This window comes from Zootoca vivipara, chromosome 9, assembly GCF_965207765.1.
Source record: "Zootoca vivipara chromosome 9, rZooViv2.hap1.1, whole genome shotgun sequence".
Classification (NCBI taxonomy): domain Eukaryota; kingdom Metazoa; phylum Chordata; class Lepidosauria; order Squamata; family Lacertidae; genus Zootoca; species Zootoca vivipara.
This window is the reverse complement of record NC_142592.1, coordinates 22,717,511-22,739,160: the sequence shown is the minus strand read 5'-3', so window position 1 is coordinate 22,739,160 and position 21,650 is coordinate 22,717,511. Positions and strand designations below refer to the sequence as shown.

Here is a 21,650-nt window from a genome sequence, read left to right as displayed (position 1 = left end):
TTGTACCATTCAAATGTTCAAGTCTGCCATATAAAACTGGCAAGGTTCCTAGACCATCACACATGGTTTTTTTTTAATAAAAAAACAGACTTGTATTTTGCATCTAAGATATTGTTTTGCTCCCTTGGGTTACATAGCCAGTTTACATTTAAGGCACCAGAGAAAACCAACCAAGAAATGGATTGGGTAGTACTGAAGTATTTCAGAACTCTATTGATCCAGTATGAGTTCTGCAGCTCTGCTAGGCTGTATTTGTCCTCAGGACAGAACTAGTAAAAGACCTCTGCTTCTGCAAAGGATTTGAGCCTGAGGAGCAAAAATACTTATGTGTCATTTCATGGAAATCAGTGGGATTTATTTCTGAATGAACTTGCCGGGGTTTGGGATGCAAATGTGATTTTAATTGGCTTTTTGAAGAGCCAATATCTACTCTCTGAATTCTTCAATCCAATATGGCAAACCATGTTTTCAAATAGAAAGGTAATAATGACTTTGTAAACTGCTTACAGTGTTTCAAGTTTTTACAACTCTCAATAATTCTCTCTCTCTCTCTCTCTCTCTCTCTCTCTCTCTCTCTCTCACACACACACACACACACACACACACACACACACACACACAAAAACCTATACAATGTTGCCTTTAACTGTCTGAAATGTAAACTTCTCAGTTCACATACTTTCTTCCAGGTTACAAACGTATCATTAAAAGAGTGGGGTGTGAAGAAAGCTTCACACACCAGCAGATAGCGGGAGAACCTAAACGCATGGCTATTATTAGGTGGTAGCTTCACTACCATTTGAAAGTCTCGCAATGCCCAACACAGGTATTTGGGAATGAACTTAACTAAAACTCTGATCTTTGCAATTTAACAAAATCTAGCCACATTTTTAGCACTTTGCCCCCAAAACAATTCATTTCTGACTACTCAATGTCCACCGAAAGGTAGACTGAGGTAGAAAAGGTAAAGTATTCCCCAGTGATCCAATATAGTCCAATAAAGGGCATTTTACCTAAAACCTAGTGTTCCCTATGTGGTACCCTCAGTCACCTCCTTTGGCGCCTTTCTTTCTATGGTGTGGGATTGCCTGCCTCCTGTTTTTGATGGCAAGTTGTGAGAATTAAAAGTCTAAATAAATATTCTGTGGTGCTCGCGAGAGTTTCTAAGATTTCCAAATGTGTCCCTGAGCCCGAAAAGGAGGCTCCTGCATTAAATTAACCCGACTACTGAATTTCCAAATACATGGGGAAAATTTACACTGAACTGTCATCAAGATTCCTATTCCAATTTTCATAACATCACTCTATATAACCCTGCTTGAGTTTGACTCACATCCCCTGGTTACATGTTCGGTGTCTTTAATAGAATTCCTCAGTGTATAGTCCAAGATAAAAGATCTGGGAAAAGAAAACGATAAAGACAGGAAATACGTAATGCAGATTAATGGCACTATACTTACATCAGGACGTGGAGGAAGCCGCTCTCGTGGAAGTCTATCATAATCATATCGTTCATCAGACCACACATCATCTCTTCTGTATGCCACTAAAGATAAAGATTTTATTAGCTAAAGTCAAAACTTGGTGATGGTACAAGTACCTGAATACGTCTTCTACTTTTCATGAGCTACATTGTCATATACTGGGGAAAATCCAAGATTCTAATACACCAAATTGACCCTTTTTTATCTGGAAGAAAACCCAATGCCATTAGCATTTTTTTGTTTTATTTGCCTGTAAATATTCTTCAAGGCTTCTTTTTTGACATGGTTTTGTGGTGCAGAATTTTAAGACAATTTATATATTTGACGTATGCCAGTTTTTTTCATTTTGCATTTTACACATAATTAACTCAAAGCTTCTTTGGCCTGGTTTGCATAATACATTAAATTACAGCTTAAAACAAACTACGATTTCATGTGAACGAGCAGAGTGCTAGTGTATGCTCCTCAAAAGTTCTCACGCAGCTCCTCTCCTGCTGCTGCTGCTATGGATGAAAACAAGCCAGATTCTGGCTCGGGGGTTACTTCCCCTAAACATGTCACGAGCAGTAAGCAAAGAAAAAACTTCAGTTCCTATGTGAGGTATGTTTGCAACGCAAATAAGCCGGAAGATCAATTCTGGAAAACACAACAAGCTCCACTGTGGTTTGTTTCCTCCTTGGTGCAGCAGTGGCAAGGACACGAGCTTAAGATTTGTTGAACTCCACTAAAAGTGTCATGAGGCAAAGGAGGGAGCTTGTAAAACTAAAGCCTGCTCACATACTGTGATACTAAAGCATGGTCTGCTATTTGCACAAGCCATAATTTTCTCATTTATGACAAAAAATGCAAGCTAGGATTTGTCAAAGGTGTGAAAGATGAGGGCATGCAATTATCTGTGCCTTGGAGAACTGATAATATTCCTTGGGGCACATCCGCATTTTCCTGCAATGTGACTAATCAGTATGCTCTCATGGAAACAAGTGGACTGGTTTTAATTTACAGATAGCTAAATTAAATTGGGCTCACCAAATGTAACGAGAGAAGCTGACACGCCACAACCTCCGTATTTAAATTATCACCTGCTATTCAGTCTAGGTGAGGTAAACTCCAAGGGTCAAATAACTTTACCTATTTTAAAAGTGTTATTATACACTACATAGGCTTGTTCATTTTCTCTGCAATGACTCAATTACCTTTTACTAAATCCACCTTTACCTTTTGATAAGCTGTCAGTAGGCTCAAAAAATAAAACCCCACTCTTCAAGCTGTCCTGTAGAACTACTGTTGTACCTGTTGTATCCATTCTTATAGTAAAACGCTGAATCAAAGCTCACTGACTGAACTTGCAGCCTTGTGGCTAGTCCAAATCTAGCTGTTTTGTCCAGGTTGGCACTACCGTATGGGAAAAGAGAGAAGGCGGCATGAAAAAGCCAAACAATTATTTTGGTTTGTTCATTATTATGGCTTATCTCATCTTAATTTCAATGCTTACAGTGAAATTCTAATATTACATTTTCAGTTATGTTCACTGCTCTTCTATTTCAGCACACAAAGGTGATTTAAATAATTTCAGAACATTGTACAGGCAACTCCCCACTTGTGCATGTTTCCGCTGACACACACGTCAAAAGTGAACAGGGAGAGCAGAACAGGGGAATCCTGGCTTGCAGTGTCCCACTGATGCACTGCAGTGCTGCATGCCCAGAACAGAACCCCCACGCAAGTGGGACATTGCCCTGTAATTACATAGGTTTTATTCAAAGCACCTGTGAGAAGAGTTCTCAGTCCCTGCTAAAGAAAGGTGAGAGGGAATCAGTTTTCACTCACTTATCTTTTAAACCAAAGGCTTTCTCCCAAGGGCTTGGGGGTCCTCTGAAACATGTGGGTGGTTCACAAGAGAGGCAGAACTGGTTAAAATTACCTCCTTCCTGTGAGTAGATGCCCCCACTGGATCATAGGCCCTTGAATTCACAGAAGGACTTCTTCCTTCCATGGATTCACCTCCGTCTGAATCTAGCCACATAAACGTTTTGACCTGGTGTGCATAATAGTTTATGTAATAATTAAAGCACATCTGTTTGCAATGGCCAAATACTATATACATCTGACATGTAAGATGGTTGATCGGGTAAACAGATATTATATTCGCTTGTAAATTCTAAATGACCTATTGTGTCATTGTATTTACTAAGGTTGTTACATATTTTACATAGAAGAGCAGCATTTAACTCATTTTTTGATGGCTAATACATCAATTCAGTTAACAGATGAGAGCACACATGTTTGTGTTTGGGTATGATTTAATTTTACTTAACATATTTTTAAGAGGCCGTGGGTTGCTTCCAATGCTATCTATGTGCGAGTAGAATGGATTTCCATTGACATAACAGAACTTCCCCTTCCTCTTCTCCCTGCACCCCCAGAATCTGTCCTGGATGGTCCCCAACTCTTCACTTAAGATTAGCAGAACTTTAAAAAATCTGAAATACATCACAATTATAGCTTTTATTTTTTTAAAAAAAACCTTTTTGGCCACTGTGTAAAATAAAGAGCTTTGTTATCAGAACTAATTTTAGGTCAACAGACATAGCATTTGTAATCACTTACTTTTGTTCTTTCTTCAACAATGCTTTAAATCCCAATAAATTCGTTCCTGTGTATTTTAAAAACAAATGTAAAGGCGGAATGAATCTATCTCAATTAAAAGCAAAATAACATTAAGTTGGAGCCAAAGAACTATGAACATGGAGACAGTTGTGCAAGGGGACTCTTCCACTCTCCCTCACCTTCTACAATACTTCTGAAAAGCTACTACTGACAGTCAGGAGACAGAACCCTCTAGGGTAATATGAAATGGGTCACTGGGAAATGCAGGGGTGGTGGTAATCTACTGAAATTGTCCAAATAAAAGCTTTCCCAGTCTAAGAAGTTGCTTTTTGTGTGGGGAAAGTGCCTTGTTAGAACATCTATACAGACAAACTTCTGAGGATCCAACTCATTATTTAGAAGCAAAATATTTTGTACAATAGTTTATTTACAAGACTGACAATGAGGGGTTTTTTTAAGGGGGTGCACTTTATCATTTAGTCAACTAGAATGATTAAGAACCTTTTGACTTATAAACAAGATGCTACCATTTATCATCATCACCACCAATTCATTTGTATGCTACCTTCTCATAGTTAAAACCATGCTCAAAGCAGCTTACAACATGAAAAGATTTGCATAATTACAAACATAACAAAAGTAGTCAAAAACAATAAATAAAACATATCAGAAAGTACACAACAAAATTAAACTATTTCCACATAAACCGTAAGGTAGAAAAATTACTGTCAATAACAGGAACAAAAATTCCCAACAAAGCACCCTAAACAATACCCCAGCCCAAGACTCTGTTCAGCAGCCTCAGCTTTTGTAGCTGGAGTCAGTCAAGGCCCTACCCTCCCAGGTCAGGTGGGAAATGGCAAGTAATTAAACAAGCATCAGAGCTTAAAAAAAAATACTTTTCATACATACACCTACAAAGCCATAGGTGGCAGGTACCTTCTTCCTTCTATCAAGCACCAGTAGGGATACCTTTTCTAATATGGTGCCTGCTTCAACACATACACCAACACATATATGTCATTTAGAACCAAGACAAAAATGACTTCATTTCCAGAATTCCTCAAAAGTAATTCTCTACAGTCATCTGTCTCTTGGGAGTCAGTTTCCAGGAATTTGAGGAGCTGATGATGGGGGTGGGTGGACGATAACACTGATTACCCCATGCAGGAAAAGAAGACATCTGAGGAGCAGAGTCCTTTGGTCAGTAGTATCACTCCCCTAATAGTAACATGACACATATAATGTCCAAAAAAGCTCCAAGAGAATAGGCTCCTACAAGGGCAAGGAGGCTGAGGTATGCAGGAAAAGCACCCCTTGTCTCTCACACACAAAGCGGAAGACAAAGGCTAGAAGCCAATTTGCTGGCTCCATGGAGCAGGGTACCATGAGAAGATAATGCATGCACGTTCATCTATTTTACCTCTGGTTTCTGATTTGTGTGTGGATTCCCTTAGTTAGATAGGGTGAGGGCTTGTGGGTGGTCCACATTTATTATCCAACACAAAATAAGAAATTGTGTTTAATTTACAACAAGTGTGTTCAGTTTGCAGCAAGGCAGAAAAGGAGGAGGGTGGCAACTGGAAGCAACTTGGTCACTGTTAAGAGTAACGCACTTCCACTTCTGTTGTCATATGCAAGGCACGTTTCATGTATTTTTGCTGGGCAGCTTATAAATAAAAAATCATTACTATTATTGCAACTCTGCACGGACGCGCCTGCAACAGAAGTTCATCGGGTGGAACATTTCTCACCCCTTGGCTGTCTCATCAGAACTTCGAGGCGTCGGGTTCCTGTTAAAGAGACCCAGGAACGGAATCAGCAGCAAAGGAACTCAACAAGCAGCCGACGTGTTTTTTTTAAGGCGTGCTGCTAGTAGACGTGCAGTACTGCTCCCCTGTCTGAGCTAGGGACGCGTGAATCCCCTCGCCCGCAGGCGGCTCCCTAAGTGCCACGCTGCCCCAAGAGGAAATCCCATTCCCCTCAACGGGGCTTCCTTCCGTGGACACGTGCACAGCGCTGCGACCGACTGGCTCAAGCCTATAACCTCAGCCGAACTGGCACTTGTCTCCCGAGGCGCCCTTGGAGGAATGAGCTCCGAGGAATGCCCAAGGGCCGGGCAACGCCCTTCTGCACGTGCGCCTCCCAAAAAAGAACGAGGCCGGCCATGGGAAATTGGGAGTGGGGCTCCTTTCCTCTCTCTCCCGCCTACCCCTCACCCACCCGTCCTCGGTCCATAATCCCTTGTACCGTACCAACCGACTCACCCGCCGCCAGTCAAAACCGCCACAACATGGAGCTTGTCTTAACCCACTTCCGGCGCGTTAGGTGACGTTACCGGAAATGCGTCAATTGCGCGTCCCTCCAACGCCCGTCCCAAACCGAGAAGTTTACCATAGAGACGCGGGCCCAGCCAATAGACCTCCCGCAATAGAGCTTTGCAAAGAGGAGCGCCATAGAGTTGTGGGAAAGGAGGGGCTGCCCCGCATATGGCGGCGTTCAAAGGGGACCCGGAAATTAGGGTCCTTTAATTAAAACGAATAGACTTGGTTTAGCCGAGTTTGTTCGCTTCCCCCACCCCCACCCCCAGGTAACCCTAACAGGGAGTCTCGTGCTTACTACGTCATCAAAAAGGCGCCCAGGCGTGAGGCGTCCTAGAGGGAGGGCGACGCTGGGGACCACAGGAGTGGGAGGCGGCTCCAGAGGAAACGAGCGCGATGGTTTGGCCCGACTGAGCGGCTTCTCTTGGCTGCAGTGAGTCCCTCAGTTCCTGCCTTCAGAGGTGTGCGGCGTCCTTAACCCTTTGCATTTCCAGTGGGTGCTTCGGACCCTCCTGTTTCTGGGTTTACTTGGTGTAGAGACCAGTTGTCCCATCTCTTAAAAGCCCTTCAAGCGCAGTAGCCCTGCAGAGCGCGTCACCCTGGAGTAGTTGGGCCCTCCTCCCTCAAGTCTTCATTCCCATCGAAATCCCTGCGAGTGACTTGACATCTGAGGAAGCAAGACCTAATCGAGCTGTCAATTCCACTTCGTGACAGCATTGTGAAGCCTGCCGTCCAATGAAGCAGAGATTAATGAAGCCCGTCTATCATTTCCAGGGGTAGGGTTCAGACTTTTAACTACTCACTTAAAACTGCTGAAATATGTAACAAAATCAAAAGCCGTTCGATTTACCCATGATATTGCCAAACGGTACTGCTCATATCTTTGAATGGACTTTGTTAACAGATCAGTTGCACACTGTTCGTGGCATAAATGAGGGTGAATATTTACTTGCCGCGTGCTCTCGTGTTGTCTTCACAAAGCTGTGAAAAAGGTTCTCCTTGGTGGATGATATCGATTTCCCACAGTGGTCACCCAGATGCCTATGGGAACCCAACCACTGAACATAAGTGTAGTTTCCCAGCAACTAGTATTTAGAGGCATGCTTATAGCAATTTTGACTACTTCCATAAGTTTGTCTAATCCACTTTTAAAGCCAACTAAGTTGGTGACCATCAGAAATTTTAACAGCATAGCAATATGTTGTGTGCAGAAATATTTCCTTTCTACCACTTGGCTTTATTGAACAACTCAAGGTTCTAGAACAGGTTTTTTTTTTAAACTTGGCCAAGCTTCTAGGGACTGCATCCTAACAGTGGGCATGGTCACCCAAAGTCTGCAGGCACACTATGCATACAAATTGGTCAAAACACAATCCTCCTTCAGGGTGGAGAGATTACAGTGATCATCTCCCTGTGATTTCTTTCCCACCCAGCTGAAGCAGAGGCCATCGTCTTTCCCAACAGAGTGTTAGGGACACCAAGCTGACCTACCAGGCCCCTCAAACAGGGGGGGAAAGGCGGGGTTGGACAGAACACAATCTCCAATGTTGGCCGAGCTCTCTGATGTTCTCCAAGTAGTGACACTGGTGTCTATTCATTTCAGAAGATTCCTTGTATGTCTTAATTTAGACGGCTGAGAACACTGGAAGTTGCCAACCATTGAACATTCCCTGTTGACTGGAGAGGATTTTTTATTTTATTTTTTAAAAAGTTTTTATATTGCCACTGCTGCTCATAAAGGCGGGAAAAAGAGGAGTTGCAGAGAATGTTGGATACTGGTTTGTGTAGGTGGGTGGGTGTTTATGTTGCTGCCACCCAGAAAAACAGTAGATTATTGATGGGCTGTTCAGAATGGATTGGTGCATCATTGGTTCCCCACCCCTGTTCTAGTATTATGGGAGGGAGAAAAACTTCCCTCTATCCACTTTCTTTATGCTCTTCATAATTTCATAAGCTTTCATCACATCCCCACCACTTGGCTTCTTTCTAAACTACCGGTAAGAAGCCCAAATCTTTCCTCATAGCACCATAGTGAAAATAAATAAATAAACTGCTTTGTTACCTTTCTGCTCCTAGATGTTGCTGCAGCCAGAATTGTAGTTGGCTTGCTGGGGAGCAGGATTCTAACATGGAGGTGTCTGGACAGGATAGATGCCTATCTCCTACCTCCTTTCCTGACCACTTTCTGGAATGATAGTTGGTCTGGATGGTTAAGCATGTAAATATAAATGAAAAAAACCCGAAGTCTTTGCTGTCTAGAATTTTGTACATGACCATAGTTTATAAAATGGTGTGTTAATTAGCTAAGTTAAAGTTAACTAATTTTTCTTTTTTCTTTTTTGTCTCTAGGAAAAAATGAGTGGAGGGTTAGCACCAAGCAAAAGCACAGTTTATGTGTCCAATTTGCCCTTCTCATTGACAAACAGTGACTTATACAGAGTAAGCAAGAATACTTTGAAATTACGTATGAATATTAAGTATGACATATAAAGCCTTAAGCAGCTCAGGACCACAGTACCTAAAGGACTGCCTCTACCCATATGAACTGACCTGGACCCTGTGATCATCATCTGAAGTCCTCCTTTGTGTGTCTCCTCTGCAAGAGGTCCAGAGGGTGGCAACACAAGAACAGGGCTTTTCTGCAGTGGTTCCCTATTTGTGGAATGCTCTCCCCAAGGATGCTTGCCTGGCTCCTTCATTACATATCTTTAGGCATTTCTCTATAATGAGGCCTTTGGCCAATTAAACAATCTGTGGCATTTTAAATGTGTTTGTAGGAGGGGGGGTTATTGATTCGTTTTTGGTTTTCATGTATTTTGTCTTCACATTTTGTATTTCTATGTTGTGAGCCACCCTGTGGATCTTTGGATGAAGGGTGGTATAGAGATTTAATAAATAAATATCAAGTTGTTTCTCTTGGCTTACGGAAAAACATTTATTTGCATTCTTGTATGCCTTACCTAAACAGCTAAAATCCCTTTTTATGTCTCTTTCAGATTTTTTCCAAATATGGCAAAGTGGTTAAGTGAGTAAAGATATGACATATATTTGCATATTTTTAATTATGGTTTGTGACAATTATCATAGGGAGCTGGTTCACATGTAACATTTAGAGTAGAACATTTAAAATATACAAGCCAGCAGCATTATTTCTGAATAGGAATGGGAATTTATGCATTCAAGAGCAATCTGATAATGATTTTGTTTTGGTCCTGCTAGAGAAACATGAGCAGTTCTATTTCTCATCCAGACATATTTTAAATGGCTAGAATTCTTTTTTTCTTTTTTCTTTTTGCATATGGAAACTGTGATACTTCAAGTGGTGATGGACCCTGACTCCCATCATCTCTGACCATTGGCTATGCTTGCTGGGGCTGATGGGAGTTCAACAACATCTGGGGGGGCCACAGATTTCCTCTCCCTGCTTTAAAGCTTCAGACGGCTGATACTATTGAAGGTGATCCTTCATATAACCTGGTCTCAAACCACTTAGGACTTCAATGAAATATGAACTGTTAACAAGCTTTGTATTGTAATAATCGATACATATAAAATGAGTCAAAGAGCAAATAATTCAAAAAGTGCAGTTTTATGCTGAGTGATATGTAAACACACTGTTCTTTTGTTCATATTAGTAACTTGCTTGTGTTTCAGAGTGACAATTATGAAAGACAAAGACACACGAAAGAGCAAAGGGGTTGCTTTTATTTTGTTCTTGGATAAAGAATCAGCACAGAACTGTTCTCGGACGCTTAACAATAAACAAGTGAGTGACAACAGCATACATTGTTATGAGGAAGCTTTTGATTCGTTCGGAAAACTTAAGGTTGTATTTGCTTTTCTTGCCACTTGCATTTAGCTGTTTGGAAGAGTAATAAAAGCAAGTATTGCTATTGACAATGGAAGAGCTGCAGAATTCATCCGCAGGCGAAACTACTACGACAAATCAAAGTGCTATGAATGTGGAGTGAGTATATTTATAAGGCCTCTAGCAGAAGTATCTATTTTTGGTCCCGCTCTTATTCTTTAACCAGTTCAGCTTGAAGCACACTTCTGGATTACCAATTAAGTTGATAGATAAATTGTTAGAATTATTTTCCAGCAGTGACTATAACTTTCAAAAGTCAGCTTGCAGATGGCAATTCCTTCTTGCTTTATCACAGTTTATATGCTAATATTCACATGCACTCTAGTTCATGCTTCTGTTTTTAAATGTTTGCAAATACTATACTGTCTCTTCCAAAGAATAACACATACCTGAGGTATAGGCCCACTTTCTCAAAATATGCATTTGTGCGGTGAGGAATATTAAAGGTCACAGTCCTTCACACTTTTGCTGCATGAGTATACTCGTGTGTAGGCACCTCGTTAGAAGCTTTCCATTTAGCAGAGTTTCTGGAAGCAATGGTCAGCAATTGAAGCTACACTTTGAGAAGAAATACAGACATAAAACTCAGTCAAGTGATTTATTGCTTGACTGGTCATAAACACATCATGGTAGCACTATTTTTAATCATTCTAGCAATAGCTGTAACGACATACTTAAGTTTCAGTTCCTGTTTCTTTTTGGCAATGACATAGGCAAACACAGTCTATAGGCAGTCATGACGCATCAGTTTGCAGACAGCATTTGGTGGTCAGTCGTCTGAAAAAAGTGAAAATGAAAGTTCTCCTTTTATCGACCCTTCCAGCTGAAGCTGCACATGCTCAGAGTGCCTTTCCCACTTATATACAACTGTTCTGGAATCTTCTCTCTGTTTCTGGATGAATGACTCCCTAACAGAGAAACCCTAGAACCTCTTTGCACTTCAAGAATTAATAAATAATTAGTTAGCATAATGGTTTGTTTGTTGATTCTCAAAGCCGTTGTGCTTTTCTGTGAATTCTGTTCACAAATATATATACCTTTTCTCTTAAGGAAACGGGGCATTTAAGCTATGCATGTCCTAAGAACATGCTAGGGGAGCGTGAGCCACCGAAAAAGAAAGAAAAGAAGAAAAGAAAGAAAGCAATTGAAGAAGAAGAAGAAGAGGAAGAAGAAGAAATGTAAGTGCAAGGAGATGTATGAAGCAGCTTTCATTTCCCCATTTTCTTCTTGTGAGTTTATAAGATGTATTTGGGTGTCTCCCCTCTCCTTCTTTTCTTTCTTTGCTGCTCAGTGAGGGAGAACCAGAAAGTGAAGAAGAGGGAGAAGACCCTGCCCTTGATAGCCTCAGTCAAGCTATAGCTTTCCAGGTACTAAAAATGCCTATTTTGATTCTAATTAAATGTTAGCATTCTAATTTTTAAAGGAAAGCTGGAGAGATCCAGAATGTTACAGGAAGGGATTGTTCTGCTCGCTTCTGTTCAGTGTCATAATTGGTGCTCGTCTCTTTTCCAAAGCTGTGCTCTCCAGGATGATCTGTGCATATAGCCAACGGACAACTGGGGATTTATCATGATTCACACCATGATGCTCATCTTGTCCCTGGTTAAATGGCTAGTTACACGAAAAAACGCAAAAAGAATGCTAAAAGGGAGAAACTATTTTGGAAAAGTGCCAGCTATTAAGGTTTCTTGTAGTTCTCAACATGTTTTGGAACCGAACTTCTTTCTTTGGGAGCAATCCTGGACTTCCTGAAGCAGATTTTTTCCCCCTGAAATTCTTTCTCAGGGTGCAAACTGCTTCAGATATTTGTGCAGGCCACTACAGAAAGTCTAAGATAGCTTCTGAAAAAGGAACTTCAGTTCCATAATTCCACGAGGTGCAATAAAACATAATAGCTGGCACTCCTTGAGAACTAGTTTCTCCTTCTTCTTTTCTCTCTCTTTCCCATTGGAGGTCAACAATTCTTACGCATCAGCAGTTGCCTGGGACTAGATTTTGATCAAGTGCCCTGACTCTATCCTATGGTTTTATAACTTCACATTTGAGTGTAATGGAGTTTTGTTTAGTTCAGTGTGGGTTGTTGTTTTAGAAAACACTGTATTCTGCTTCATTGGGTTCCCAGAGAAACCATTATCATTATAGTGTTAGCAATGAAGATTCAGAAACCAAGATGCAAATCCCATACTTCTGTTAAACTGTGTGACTTCAGAACAGCGATTTGAGTCCAAATATCCTGCTGTGCAAGTGAGAGATGCTTCTACTCACATAGCAAGTGGAGTAGCATCTTCCTTCATCATCTCCTGAAAAGCAACTCCAAATGGCCAAGGGACCATCTTCAGGGTGGGAAGTAAACGACAGACATTCATCATGTACAAGCAGGAGGCCATCTGCCTTCATAGTGGGATCTATTTTGTGTTAGTTATTTACATTACTTGTCAACAGTAATTCATCTTGCACTGAAAATCTTTCCATGGCCAGGGAAGTAATTTTTCTAATCCTTCCAAAAGGAAGATTTCATAAGAGGGAGTGGCTCAGTGTTGCAGGCGAGGCAATGGCGCAGATTGAAGCAATGTAGTACCAAGAAAAGGACTGGCCCGTCAATAAGTATATTTCGCATTACATAATTTCATGTAACTCTCTGTCTTCAATTGTCATGCAGCAAGCCAAAATTGAGGAAGAACAGCAAAAATTGGTGCAGGCAGAAGAGGAGGCCTCAACCTCTGATTCAAGACGACCGCGGATCAAAAAAAGTGCATATTTTAGTGATGAGGAAGAACTTAGTGATTGATTCATATACCATGTACATTTATAAAATGTAGGCTTCTTTTATTCTACACACGTTTGTAATGCTATGAAGACTTCTCTCCTATTGTAAATAAAAGTAACAGTAATTTGAGGACATCAGATATTTCTTGTTTTGTAAACTCTGATGAAAAGCACAGCATTTTATCAATTTTTGTAATCTTATTTTAAAATCATGAACTAAATTGTTTCCATGTCATCCTCAATCATACTACAGTAAACACGGCGTTTATTTCTAGAAGAAGCAGCTCTAAGCTCTTAAACAGGGGTAGGCAACCTAAGGCCCGTTGGCGGATGCGGCCCAATCGCCTTCTCAATCTGGGAATCAGCGTCTTTTTACATGAGTAGAATGTGTCCTTTTATTTAAAATGCATCTCTGGGTTATTTATGGGGCATAGGAATTCGTTCATTTCCCCCCCAAAAAAATATAGCTCGGCCCACCACATGGTCTGAGGGATGGTGGACCGGCCCACGGCTGGAAAAGGTTGCTGACCCCTGCTCTTAAGGCATACCTAGAGAATTTCACTCTTGGAGACATAATGTAAATAGCAGTTGTACTCCAGTTGCATCCAATCTTAGTCCTATTCGGAGTAGACCTGTTGACATAAATCAACACAACTAAGTTAGGCTCATTAATTTCAGTAGGTCTGCTCTGAGTAGGGCTTAGTTGGCTACAACCACATAACTCTGAAATTATGCTGAAGATATGTGTTGCAATATACATCTTCAGTGGTACCTCTACTTACGAATAACTCTACTTATGAATGTTTCTATTTGCGAACGGAGCTCCGTCCGCCATCTTGGATGCGGTTTAGATAGGATTTTTTTCTACTTACGAATTTTTAGATAGGGTTGCTTCGACTTACGAATTTTTTCTCCCAGTGCATTCCTATGGGATTCGACTTACAATTTTTTTCGACTTACGAATGTGCGTTCGGAACGCATTAAATTCGTAAGTAGAGGTACCACTGTAAATCAGTTCTTTGTTATAGTTTGGACATGGTACATAAAATCTGAGGGCCGAACTAAATATGACAGGTGGGATGGATGTCAGTGTCTTCCTCTTTGAAAATAAAACCAGCCATGTGTCTTTCTCCCCTTTGCCCCTCCTTCCCCATATCTAAAGCTAATAGCACCAGGTGGGAGACAACTAGGAACAGAGCCACAGCCTGGGGCAAAGGGTTAACCATCACTCCTGTACCCTTATTGGTACAGCCATAAACCAAGTGGGCAACTCATGGTTGGTTTTACAAACTCCCCCCCCCCAAAAAAAAAAAGACATGAGGAGTTTCAGTCACTGTTTTCCCCAACCCATCCTTTGGCCTTGAGAGTGGTGTTCTGTAAACCTAGAATTTAATTCTTGGGGGAACTCCCCCCTACCCCGCCGACTGTAGTACAATAAGTTAACACATGGTTGACCACCCAGCTGTTGGAAGCATCAAATTAAAAAGGAAATCTAACAAGGAAGGGTTGTGATGACACAAGGTGAGCAGAAAGATCAGTTTATTTTTCATAGCCCTGGATTTCTACAGGACAATAACCCATTGACTTATTTTGCCTTGAACAATTATCAGTATTTTACAATACCTCTTTAATATAGGGCAAGGATGTCAGAATTTTTGGTCTTAAAAAAATCTGTGGATTTTGTGCATGGTGTGCTAAACGGCCCATGTATCTTGTGGCATTGCTAAAGCAGATTTAAATGTTCGTGGTCATATTGAGAACCTGCTTTCACTTTTAAAAAAGAATCCTCGTAGTTATTCACAAAAACCAGAAACATGAGTGTGTGTGGTGAATGATATAGAAATCTTCAAGCGAGCTGGGCATTGTTTTAAAGAAGCAGAGTCAGAATTTCACATTTTTTCTAAATCCTGTTTTTAAAGCAGAATGTACAGTATAATTCTGCAAACAGTATGCAGGCTCCTTGTGGTGTGAGAGTGAAAGCCGCTCTGAAAGCAGTTGCCCCTGAAATCAGTGAGGAGATATGGTTGGTGGAGACAGAGTAAAAATACACTGAAGGAAGAAAAAGTAGGCAATGGAGATGCATAAGAAGGTAACGGGGTGCAGAGGCAAAGGATATCTGGTGGTGAAATGAAAGGGGGGAAACAGGAACTTGGCATTATAGAATAAAGAATGCAAGCTAAGAAGTACAAGAGCACTGGGGATGGGATGAGAGAAAAGGCAAGAGGATTAAGGGAGGAATTTGGGAGATCTTTCGTATAAAGGGAAGAGTGAACTGCAGAGAGAAAAGAGGTCAATAGAAGTTGACACTGTGAAAGTGGTCCTCAGATTGATTTGGCTTGTGTGCACCCTTGATTTAAAATAAATGTGCAGAGACATGGGTCCTTACCCAAGCAAGCTGTTAGCCAGGAAGCTCTTTGCAGCGTGCAAATTTTTCTGCTGATGAGATTTATACCCCTTGCGCATATAGCTTGAAATATGAAGATTTAGTAGGAGACAGTGCTTCTGAATCGGGGCATTTAAAATAAGATCCAAATTATTATTTTTATATCTTAGCCAATTTTTTTATTGCTTTTCAAAAATTTTAAATGATTATCAAATTAATTCCAATTCAGTACTCTACTTCTGTGATCAGCAAAGCTTGTACTTTTGTAGATGTTGCATAATACTTGTCCCCCATCTGTGAGAAGCCAACATTTAGAAGTGGCAGTACCTATGCATTGGAACTTCCTGCCTATTAACAATACTGTCTTAAATGCCTGCTGAAAACTTTTTTGTTCTAGCAAGTCTATCCAGGCATTTAGTTGTGTATATTTGCTTTTGCTGATTTTTATCTTTGTTTACCCCTTACAGTTTTGTTGTTGTTGTTGGGGTTGCTCGGCATACAAACCCCTCTCTTGTGGAAGTTGACCCCTGTCACTTTGGCAAGCTTCTCCTAAATGGGGAAGGGGTTGGAAGTGGCCTTCGGTAGCGTAAGGAGACAGGGATAGGAAGAGAACTGAAAAGGAGGTGGACATTAATTCACATACTGAGTAGTTTGCCATACTTGTGCATTGTTTGGATCCCAGCCAAAGTGAAGGAGGTGTTTCGAGTTGATCCTAGATCAACTGTAATGGGAAATAAAAGAGATCAAAGGGCCCAAGTCAAACTTCTGTTGTGCTGTGACTAAGTATGTGAGTTGTAAGCCAAAAAGGCTTCAGCCTGATGCCCTCGAATTTACTGCTCCATAAACCCCCATTTACACCTGGATGGCCCCAGATTCCATACTCCTAATAGAAGGCAACAGAAAACAAGAAAAAGAAGGCTCAGGACTGATATCTAGATAACTTGCACAACTGTAAAATGACCACATTCTATTGGGTTTCCCATATTCTCCTCTGTAGGTATCAGCAGTGGTACCAAGAGTGGCTCCTGCTTCATAAAATTATAGTAGCTTGAAAACTAATATTCTACTATGGCAAATTGTTACATACTCTGGCTCTCTGATGTATTCTTAGCAGCTGTGTTTTTGCACAGGTGTATTTCTCCTGTCCCCCCCCCCCCAAAAAAGAGAGAGATAGATGAAGTCAGTAAACCAGCAAGCAACGAGTTATAGCAATTAGGTCAACAGGATGAGATAAAAGCATATATGAAAGGCTTAGTCCCTGGTGAGACATAGAGGTCATACTAGCTTGAAGCAATTCCTGAGACATCAATGTAGGAATCTTCCTGTCTGATTAATATGATGGTTCCTCGGGAGAGTTTCAGATCAAATGTATCACCAAGGTTATAAGACCATCAAAGGCAACTGTTTGGAAGTGGGGAGTGGGGAAAGAATCCTGCACCACAGTGAACCAATCCCCTGTAGCCCTTTCTTATCAGTATGCAGCTAAGGGAAGTTAGAGGACATCCAAGTTTAGACATCATAGCAACAGTGATACGTTGGCAAGCGGTCACATGACTTCCTGGAACTAACTGCGTTTATTATAATTCACAAGGCAGCAGATAAAAGATTCAGTTCTGCAAGCTGCTGCACTTTGGAATAATCCATCGGGGGCTAAATAAATGCATAAGCCCTGTACTGCTTATGTAAGCAAATGATTAGGGCCAATTTTTTAAGGCAGGGATGGGGAACTTCCAGATGTTGTTGAAATCCATCTCACACCATCCCTGACCATTGGCCGTACTGGCTGGGACTGATGGGAGTTGGAGTCCTAATGAATGCTGGAGAACTACAAGTCACCCCTGTGTGTGTATGTACTGTATGTATGTATGTATGTATGTATGTATGTATGTATGTATGTATGTAAATGTGTGGTTTTTTATAACTCTTCTCCTGTGTTGCCACTAGGGATGCCAAGAGCACTGGGCATATTGTGCACCATCCAAAAATATACCAATACTAGTGTATTTCAGCCCGTTCAATAACGGGCGCTAGAACATCCCAGGGTTCGGAGAAGCGCTTGCACAGCGCTTCTCCGAACCCTGGGACCTGTCCTTGCTGTCGGCGGCAGGGGGACAGGAACGAAGGAGGAGAAAGGGCTGCTTTCTCCTCCTTCCTTCCTCTCCCCCCCCCACCGCCGACAGAAAGCACAGATCCCGGGGTTGCCGGCTCTGTCGGGTGGGGGAGGGAGAAGCAATCCGATCCTCTGCTTCTCCCTCCCCCTGCCTGACAGAGCCAAATGCCGGCTCTGTTAGGCGAGGGGAGGGAGAAGCCGAAGACCGATCGGATCTTCTGCTTCTCCCTCCCCCCCTCCACCCGACAGAGCCGGCAACCCCGGGATCTGTGCTTTCTGTCGGCGGTGGGGGGAGGCAAACGGCGAAAAACCCTGCCGCGCCATACTTCGGCTCCGGGACTGGCTTGGCGGTGGCAGGAATAAGGGGAGGAATTCCTCCCCTTTTTCCCGCCGCCGCCAAGCCAGTCCCCCAGCCAAATTGCCTGCTGCCGCTTTGACTTCCTCGGCTACGGCAAGCAGGCAGACAGCTCGCCTGCTTGCCTTCACCGAGGAAGCGCTGTCCCATGCCGGCGGTGCGTGGCAAGGTGGCAGGGGGGAGGAGCGCTTCTCTCCCCCGCCGCCTCGCAGCACACCTCCAGCATGAGACGGGGCTTCGGAGCGGCGGTTGGCGGTTGTTTCTGCCTCCAATCCCTGTGTCCCTGGGGCACATGCGCAGTAACCCAGGGACACACGGAATCTGGACGCAGGGACACAGGGACTTTATTATATAGGATTAGTTTGCCAGAGGTGCTGAAGCTATTCCAGAAAACCCTTTTAGGCCAGCTTTCTAGGCTACTACATTGCCACTCCTTATGCTAAGTGGAAGCCCGGTTTCTGCTAAATAGGCAGCTATTTGGCCTTGCAGACAATTTCATTGTCCAAAAAGTGAGAGAAGCAGCAAGAGGATCAGCCATTTTAGATCTGGTCCTAACCAATAGTGATAACCTGGTTAGTGGGGTAGAAGTGGCAGGATCATTAGGTGGGAGTGATCATGCTCTTCTGGAGTTTATTATTCAGCGGAAAGGAGCAACCAAGCATACTAAGACTCAAATCCTAGACTTTAAGAAAGCTGACTTCAGAAAACTTAGGGAAACGCTGGGTGAGGTCCCATGGACAGAAATACTAAAAGGGAAGGGAGTTCATGATGGTTGTGAGTTTGTTAAAAGGGAGATATTAAAAGCACAACTTCAGGCAATACCAATGAGACGGAAACATGGAAGGTGCCTAAAGAATCCAGGGTGGCTATCTAAAGAACTTTTAACGGAGTTAAGATTTAAAAGGGATACATACAAAAAATGGAAAAAGGGGGAAATCACCAGAGAGGAATTCAAACATATAGCCAGCATGTGTAGAGACAAAGTCAGAAAAGCTAAAGCACAGAATGAACTCAGGCTTGCTAGAGAGGTTAAAAGCAACAAAAAGGGCTTTCATGGGTATGTCCATAGCAAAAGGAAGAACAAGGAAACAGTGGGGTCACTTAGAGGAGAAGATGGTGAAATGCTAACAGGATAGAGAGAGGGCAGAACTCCTCAATGCCTTCAATGCCTCAGTCTTCTCCAAAAAAGAAAACAATGCCCAACCTGAAGAATATGGAGCAGATGATTCAGCAGGGGAAACACAGCCCAGAATAAGTAAGGAGGTACTTATTCTTTTATTCTTATAGACAGCATTTTCAATGTACGATTCTCCCATATTTCCCCCCAGCTTTGACTATCTGCCCTGCCACAAGTGCTGAAGTGATATAACTGGGTTTAAAATACCTGTTGTGGATGTGAGCCTAGTTTAATGCTCTAGTCACCATATTGTTTCTAGCTGTGTGTTTTGGCCAGCCCTGGCCAGCCACCAAGTCCTGGCTAACCAAACTCTGTGGGTTGGACACCTTTATCACTTTCCTTATCCCAGGTTATTCATTCAAGAGGAGGCATGCTTGATTGGAAATGCTTGCATTGGCCTTGGAGCTGCTCGTGACATATAGAGAGCTCTCCTAACATCTGGCTTCCTCACAGGGTTTTGCACAGAGCAATCTTATTCTCATCAGTATTTCCAAGATGTAATTCACAGCTGACTTCCTGAAAATGAACCTGTGGCAGTATTCGTTCCATTAAGGGTCGATAAGATTTTTCACCCTAAAGTAGAGATGGCTAACCCGTGTCTCTCCAGATGCTACTGCAGACTCCAACTCCCTGACCATGGGCCATGCTGGTTGGGGCTGATGGGAGATGGAGTTCAACAACATCTGGGAGGCTGCATGCTAGCCACCCCTTACTCTAAAGCAGGCATCCACAAACTCCAGCCCTCCAGATGTTTTGGCCTACAACTCCTATGATCCCTAGCTAACAGGACCAGTGGTCGGGGAAGATGGGAATTGTAGTCCAAAACATCTGGAGGGCCGGAGTGTGCCGCGAGACGCTGGCTGGTGTGCCGCGACGTGCGGCGACGAGAAGGGCGATTTGCATTGTCACGTGCCTGGCGGCCGCCAATAAGCAGCGCTGACCCGCCGGAAAGCAATATTTCTCCTCCTCTTTCCCAAAGCTCAGTGCAAACGAGCCTGGCGGCCGCCAATACACAACGCTAACCCGCCGGAAAGCAATATTTGGCAAGTGTTTCTTACAGTCATAATTATAATATAGGGCGGCACAGAGTTAAATTTTTTAACTCTTTTAATGGTGGTGTGCCTCGTGATTTTTTTCACGGAACAAGTGTGCCGTGGCCCAAAAAAGGTTGAGAAACACTGAAGTAGAGCATCATATACCGTGTTTCCCCTTTTTTAAGACACCGTCTTATAACTTTTTTCTCTCAAAAAAACACAGGGTGGCTTATTTTCAGTGGGATGTCTTATTTTTTATTATGGTTTTTACTTTACGGTCTCCTCGGCCGGGCCGCTGGCTCGGGTCACTGCTGGGCTCTCTGAGTGCTCGGCGCTGCAGCAGCCGCCAGTTCCACTCACCATTGTCCACAGATACCAGATTCCCATGCCCTGGCCCAAATGGCAAATGCTGCTTATTCGAAGGGTTGTCAGAATTGTGTTTTTATCTTTTGGAAATCCAGCCATTAGGCTAGCTTGTGTCTTAAATTTCAACTTCAGAATGATTTGGCTAGAGACCTGTTCTGAGGAAGGAGAAGGGCATCAGCATAATTTTATGAGCAATTGTTAGATATGTTCACTTACGGGATACTGTATGGGATTGCAGACTTTTGTTTTGAAAAACAATAGCCCTCGAGACAGGGCTGGAAGACAGAGCCAGGGCAGATAGAGCAGAAGCAGTCTGGAAGTATCCCACTGACTGAAAAAGAGCAAGTTTAGAATCTACCAGATCAGAATGCAGCTGCCTACAGAAGGTCAGGTAGCTCTGTAAATTGGAGGTTTTAAAAGACACCCCAGTTGTCACCAGAACTGGGTATCTCAATACAGGAATGCCTGAGCAGGGACCACAGAAATACTGGGCTAGCAAGCCACACTTGGCCCTCGTCAGGGGCAAACTCATCCTTTGAAGCAGACACACTCTGCTGTGGTATGGATGAGTGCCCCCATGGCACTTTCTGCTGGGGAAAACAACAGAGGCTGGAGTGCCGTGAAGCACACTTGTCTGCAGCAAGAGCCTTACAAGCCAAGGGAAAGCATGCGCTTGTTTTGCTCTGGGCGGCGGGATGGCAGGCGTCCTCGGCTGGGTGGAGGCGAGGCCGTTGGCTCCGGCGCTCCGCCCGGCGCTGCTGGGTTCTCCGAGCTGCTGGGCGCTCCGCGCGCTCCAGCAGCCGGTTCAGGGCGGCGGGATGGCGGGCGTCCTTGGCTGGGCGGAGGCGGGGCCGTTGGCTCCGGCGCTCCGCCCGGCGCTGCTGGGTTCTCCGAGCTGCTGGGCGCTCTGCGCACTCCAGCAGCCGGTTCAGGGCGGCGGGATGGCGGGCGTCCTTGGCTGGGCGGAGGCGGGGCCGTTGGCTCCGGCGCTCCGCCCGGCGCTGCTGGGTTCTCCGAGCTGCTGGGCGCTCTGCGCACTCCAGCAGCCGGTTCAGGGCGGCGGGATGGCGGGCGTCCTCGGCTGGGCGGAGGCGAGGCCGTTGGCTCCGGCACTCCGCCCGGCGCTGCTGGGTTCTCCGAGCTGCTGGGCGCTCCGCGCGCTCCAGCAGCCGGTTCAGG

The 21,650-nt window shown here is 43.4% G+C and overlaps 2 protein-coding genes across 28 annotated transcripts in view; one reads left to right on the top strand and one right to left on the bottom strand.

Moving 5' to 3' along the window:
- Nucleotides 1-6,408, bottom strand: part of PPHLN1 (periphilin 1) — a 29,044-nt gene extending 22,636 nt beyond the window's left edge. For 7 of the 26 annotated variants that reach the window (XM_060279605.2, XM_060279609.2, XM_088677031.1 and 4 more), the window contains exons 1-4: nucleotides 6,359-6,408; nucleotides 4,092-4,137; nucleotides 2,700-2,876; nucleotides 1,461-1,546 (exon numbers count right to left, since the gene is read on the bottom strand). In XM_060279605.2, coding sequence (XP_060135588.1) covers nucleotides 1,461-1,546; nucleotides 2,700-2,787 — 174 coding nt within the window. In that variant the 5' untranslated portion in view covers nucleotides 2,788-2,876; nucleotides 4,092-4,137; nucleotides 6,359-6,408. Of the gene's footprint in view, nucleotides 1-1,460; nucleotides 1,547-2,699; nucleotides 2,877-4,091; nucleotides 4,138-5,845 lie in introns of all 26 variants that reach the window. The other 19 variants (XM_060279612.2, XM_088677037.1, XM_060279613.2 and 16 more) reach the window with 8 other exon arrangements.
- Nucleotides 6,409-6,747: 339 nt separating this feature from the next.
- On the top strand, nucleotides 6,748-13,184 carry ZCRB1 (zinc finger CCHC-type and RNA binding motif containing 1). 2 transcript variants are annotated; one of them, XM_088677046.1, is made up of 8 exons: nucleotides 6,748-6,873; nucleotides 8,762-8,851; nucleotides 9,409-9,437; nucleotides 10,067-10,178; nucleotides 10,272-10,379; nucleotides 11,331-11,458; nucleotides 11,572-11,647; nucleotides 12,940-13,184. In XM_088677046.1, the coding sequence occupies exons 2-8, from the start codon at nucleotides 8,768-8,770 to the stop codon at nucleotides 13,066-13,068; spliced, it is 666 nt and encodes a 221-aa protein (XP_088533172.1). In that variant the 5' UTR covers nucleotides 6,748-6,873; nucleotides 8,762-8,767; the 3' UTR covers nucleotides 13,069-13,184. The 2 variants fall into 2 exon arrangements, with proteins under 2 accessions (XP_088533172.1, XP_034983371.1); XM_035127480.3 differs by having other exon boundaries at nucleotides 6,748-7,188.
- Nucleotides 13,185-21,650: the final 8,466 nt, after the last annotated feature.

Coding starts and splice junctions, on each gene's coding strand:
- ZCRB1 (XM_088677046.1), top strand. CDS start 8,768: ATGAGTGGAGGGTTAGCACCAAGCAAAAGCACAGTTTATGTGTCCAAT. Junction 8,852..9,408: donor CAAACAGTGACTTATACAGA/GTAAGCAAGAAT, acceptor TGTCTCTTTCAG/ATTTTTTCCAAATATGGCAA. Junction 10,380..11,330: donor CAAAGTGCTATGAATGTGGA/GTGAGTATATTT, acceptor TTTTCTCTTAAG/GAAACGGGGCATTTAAGCTA.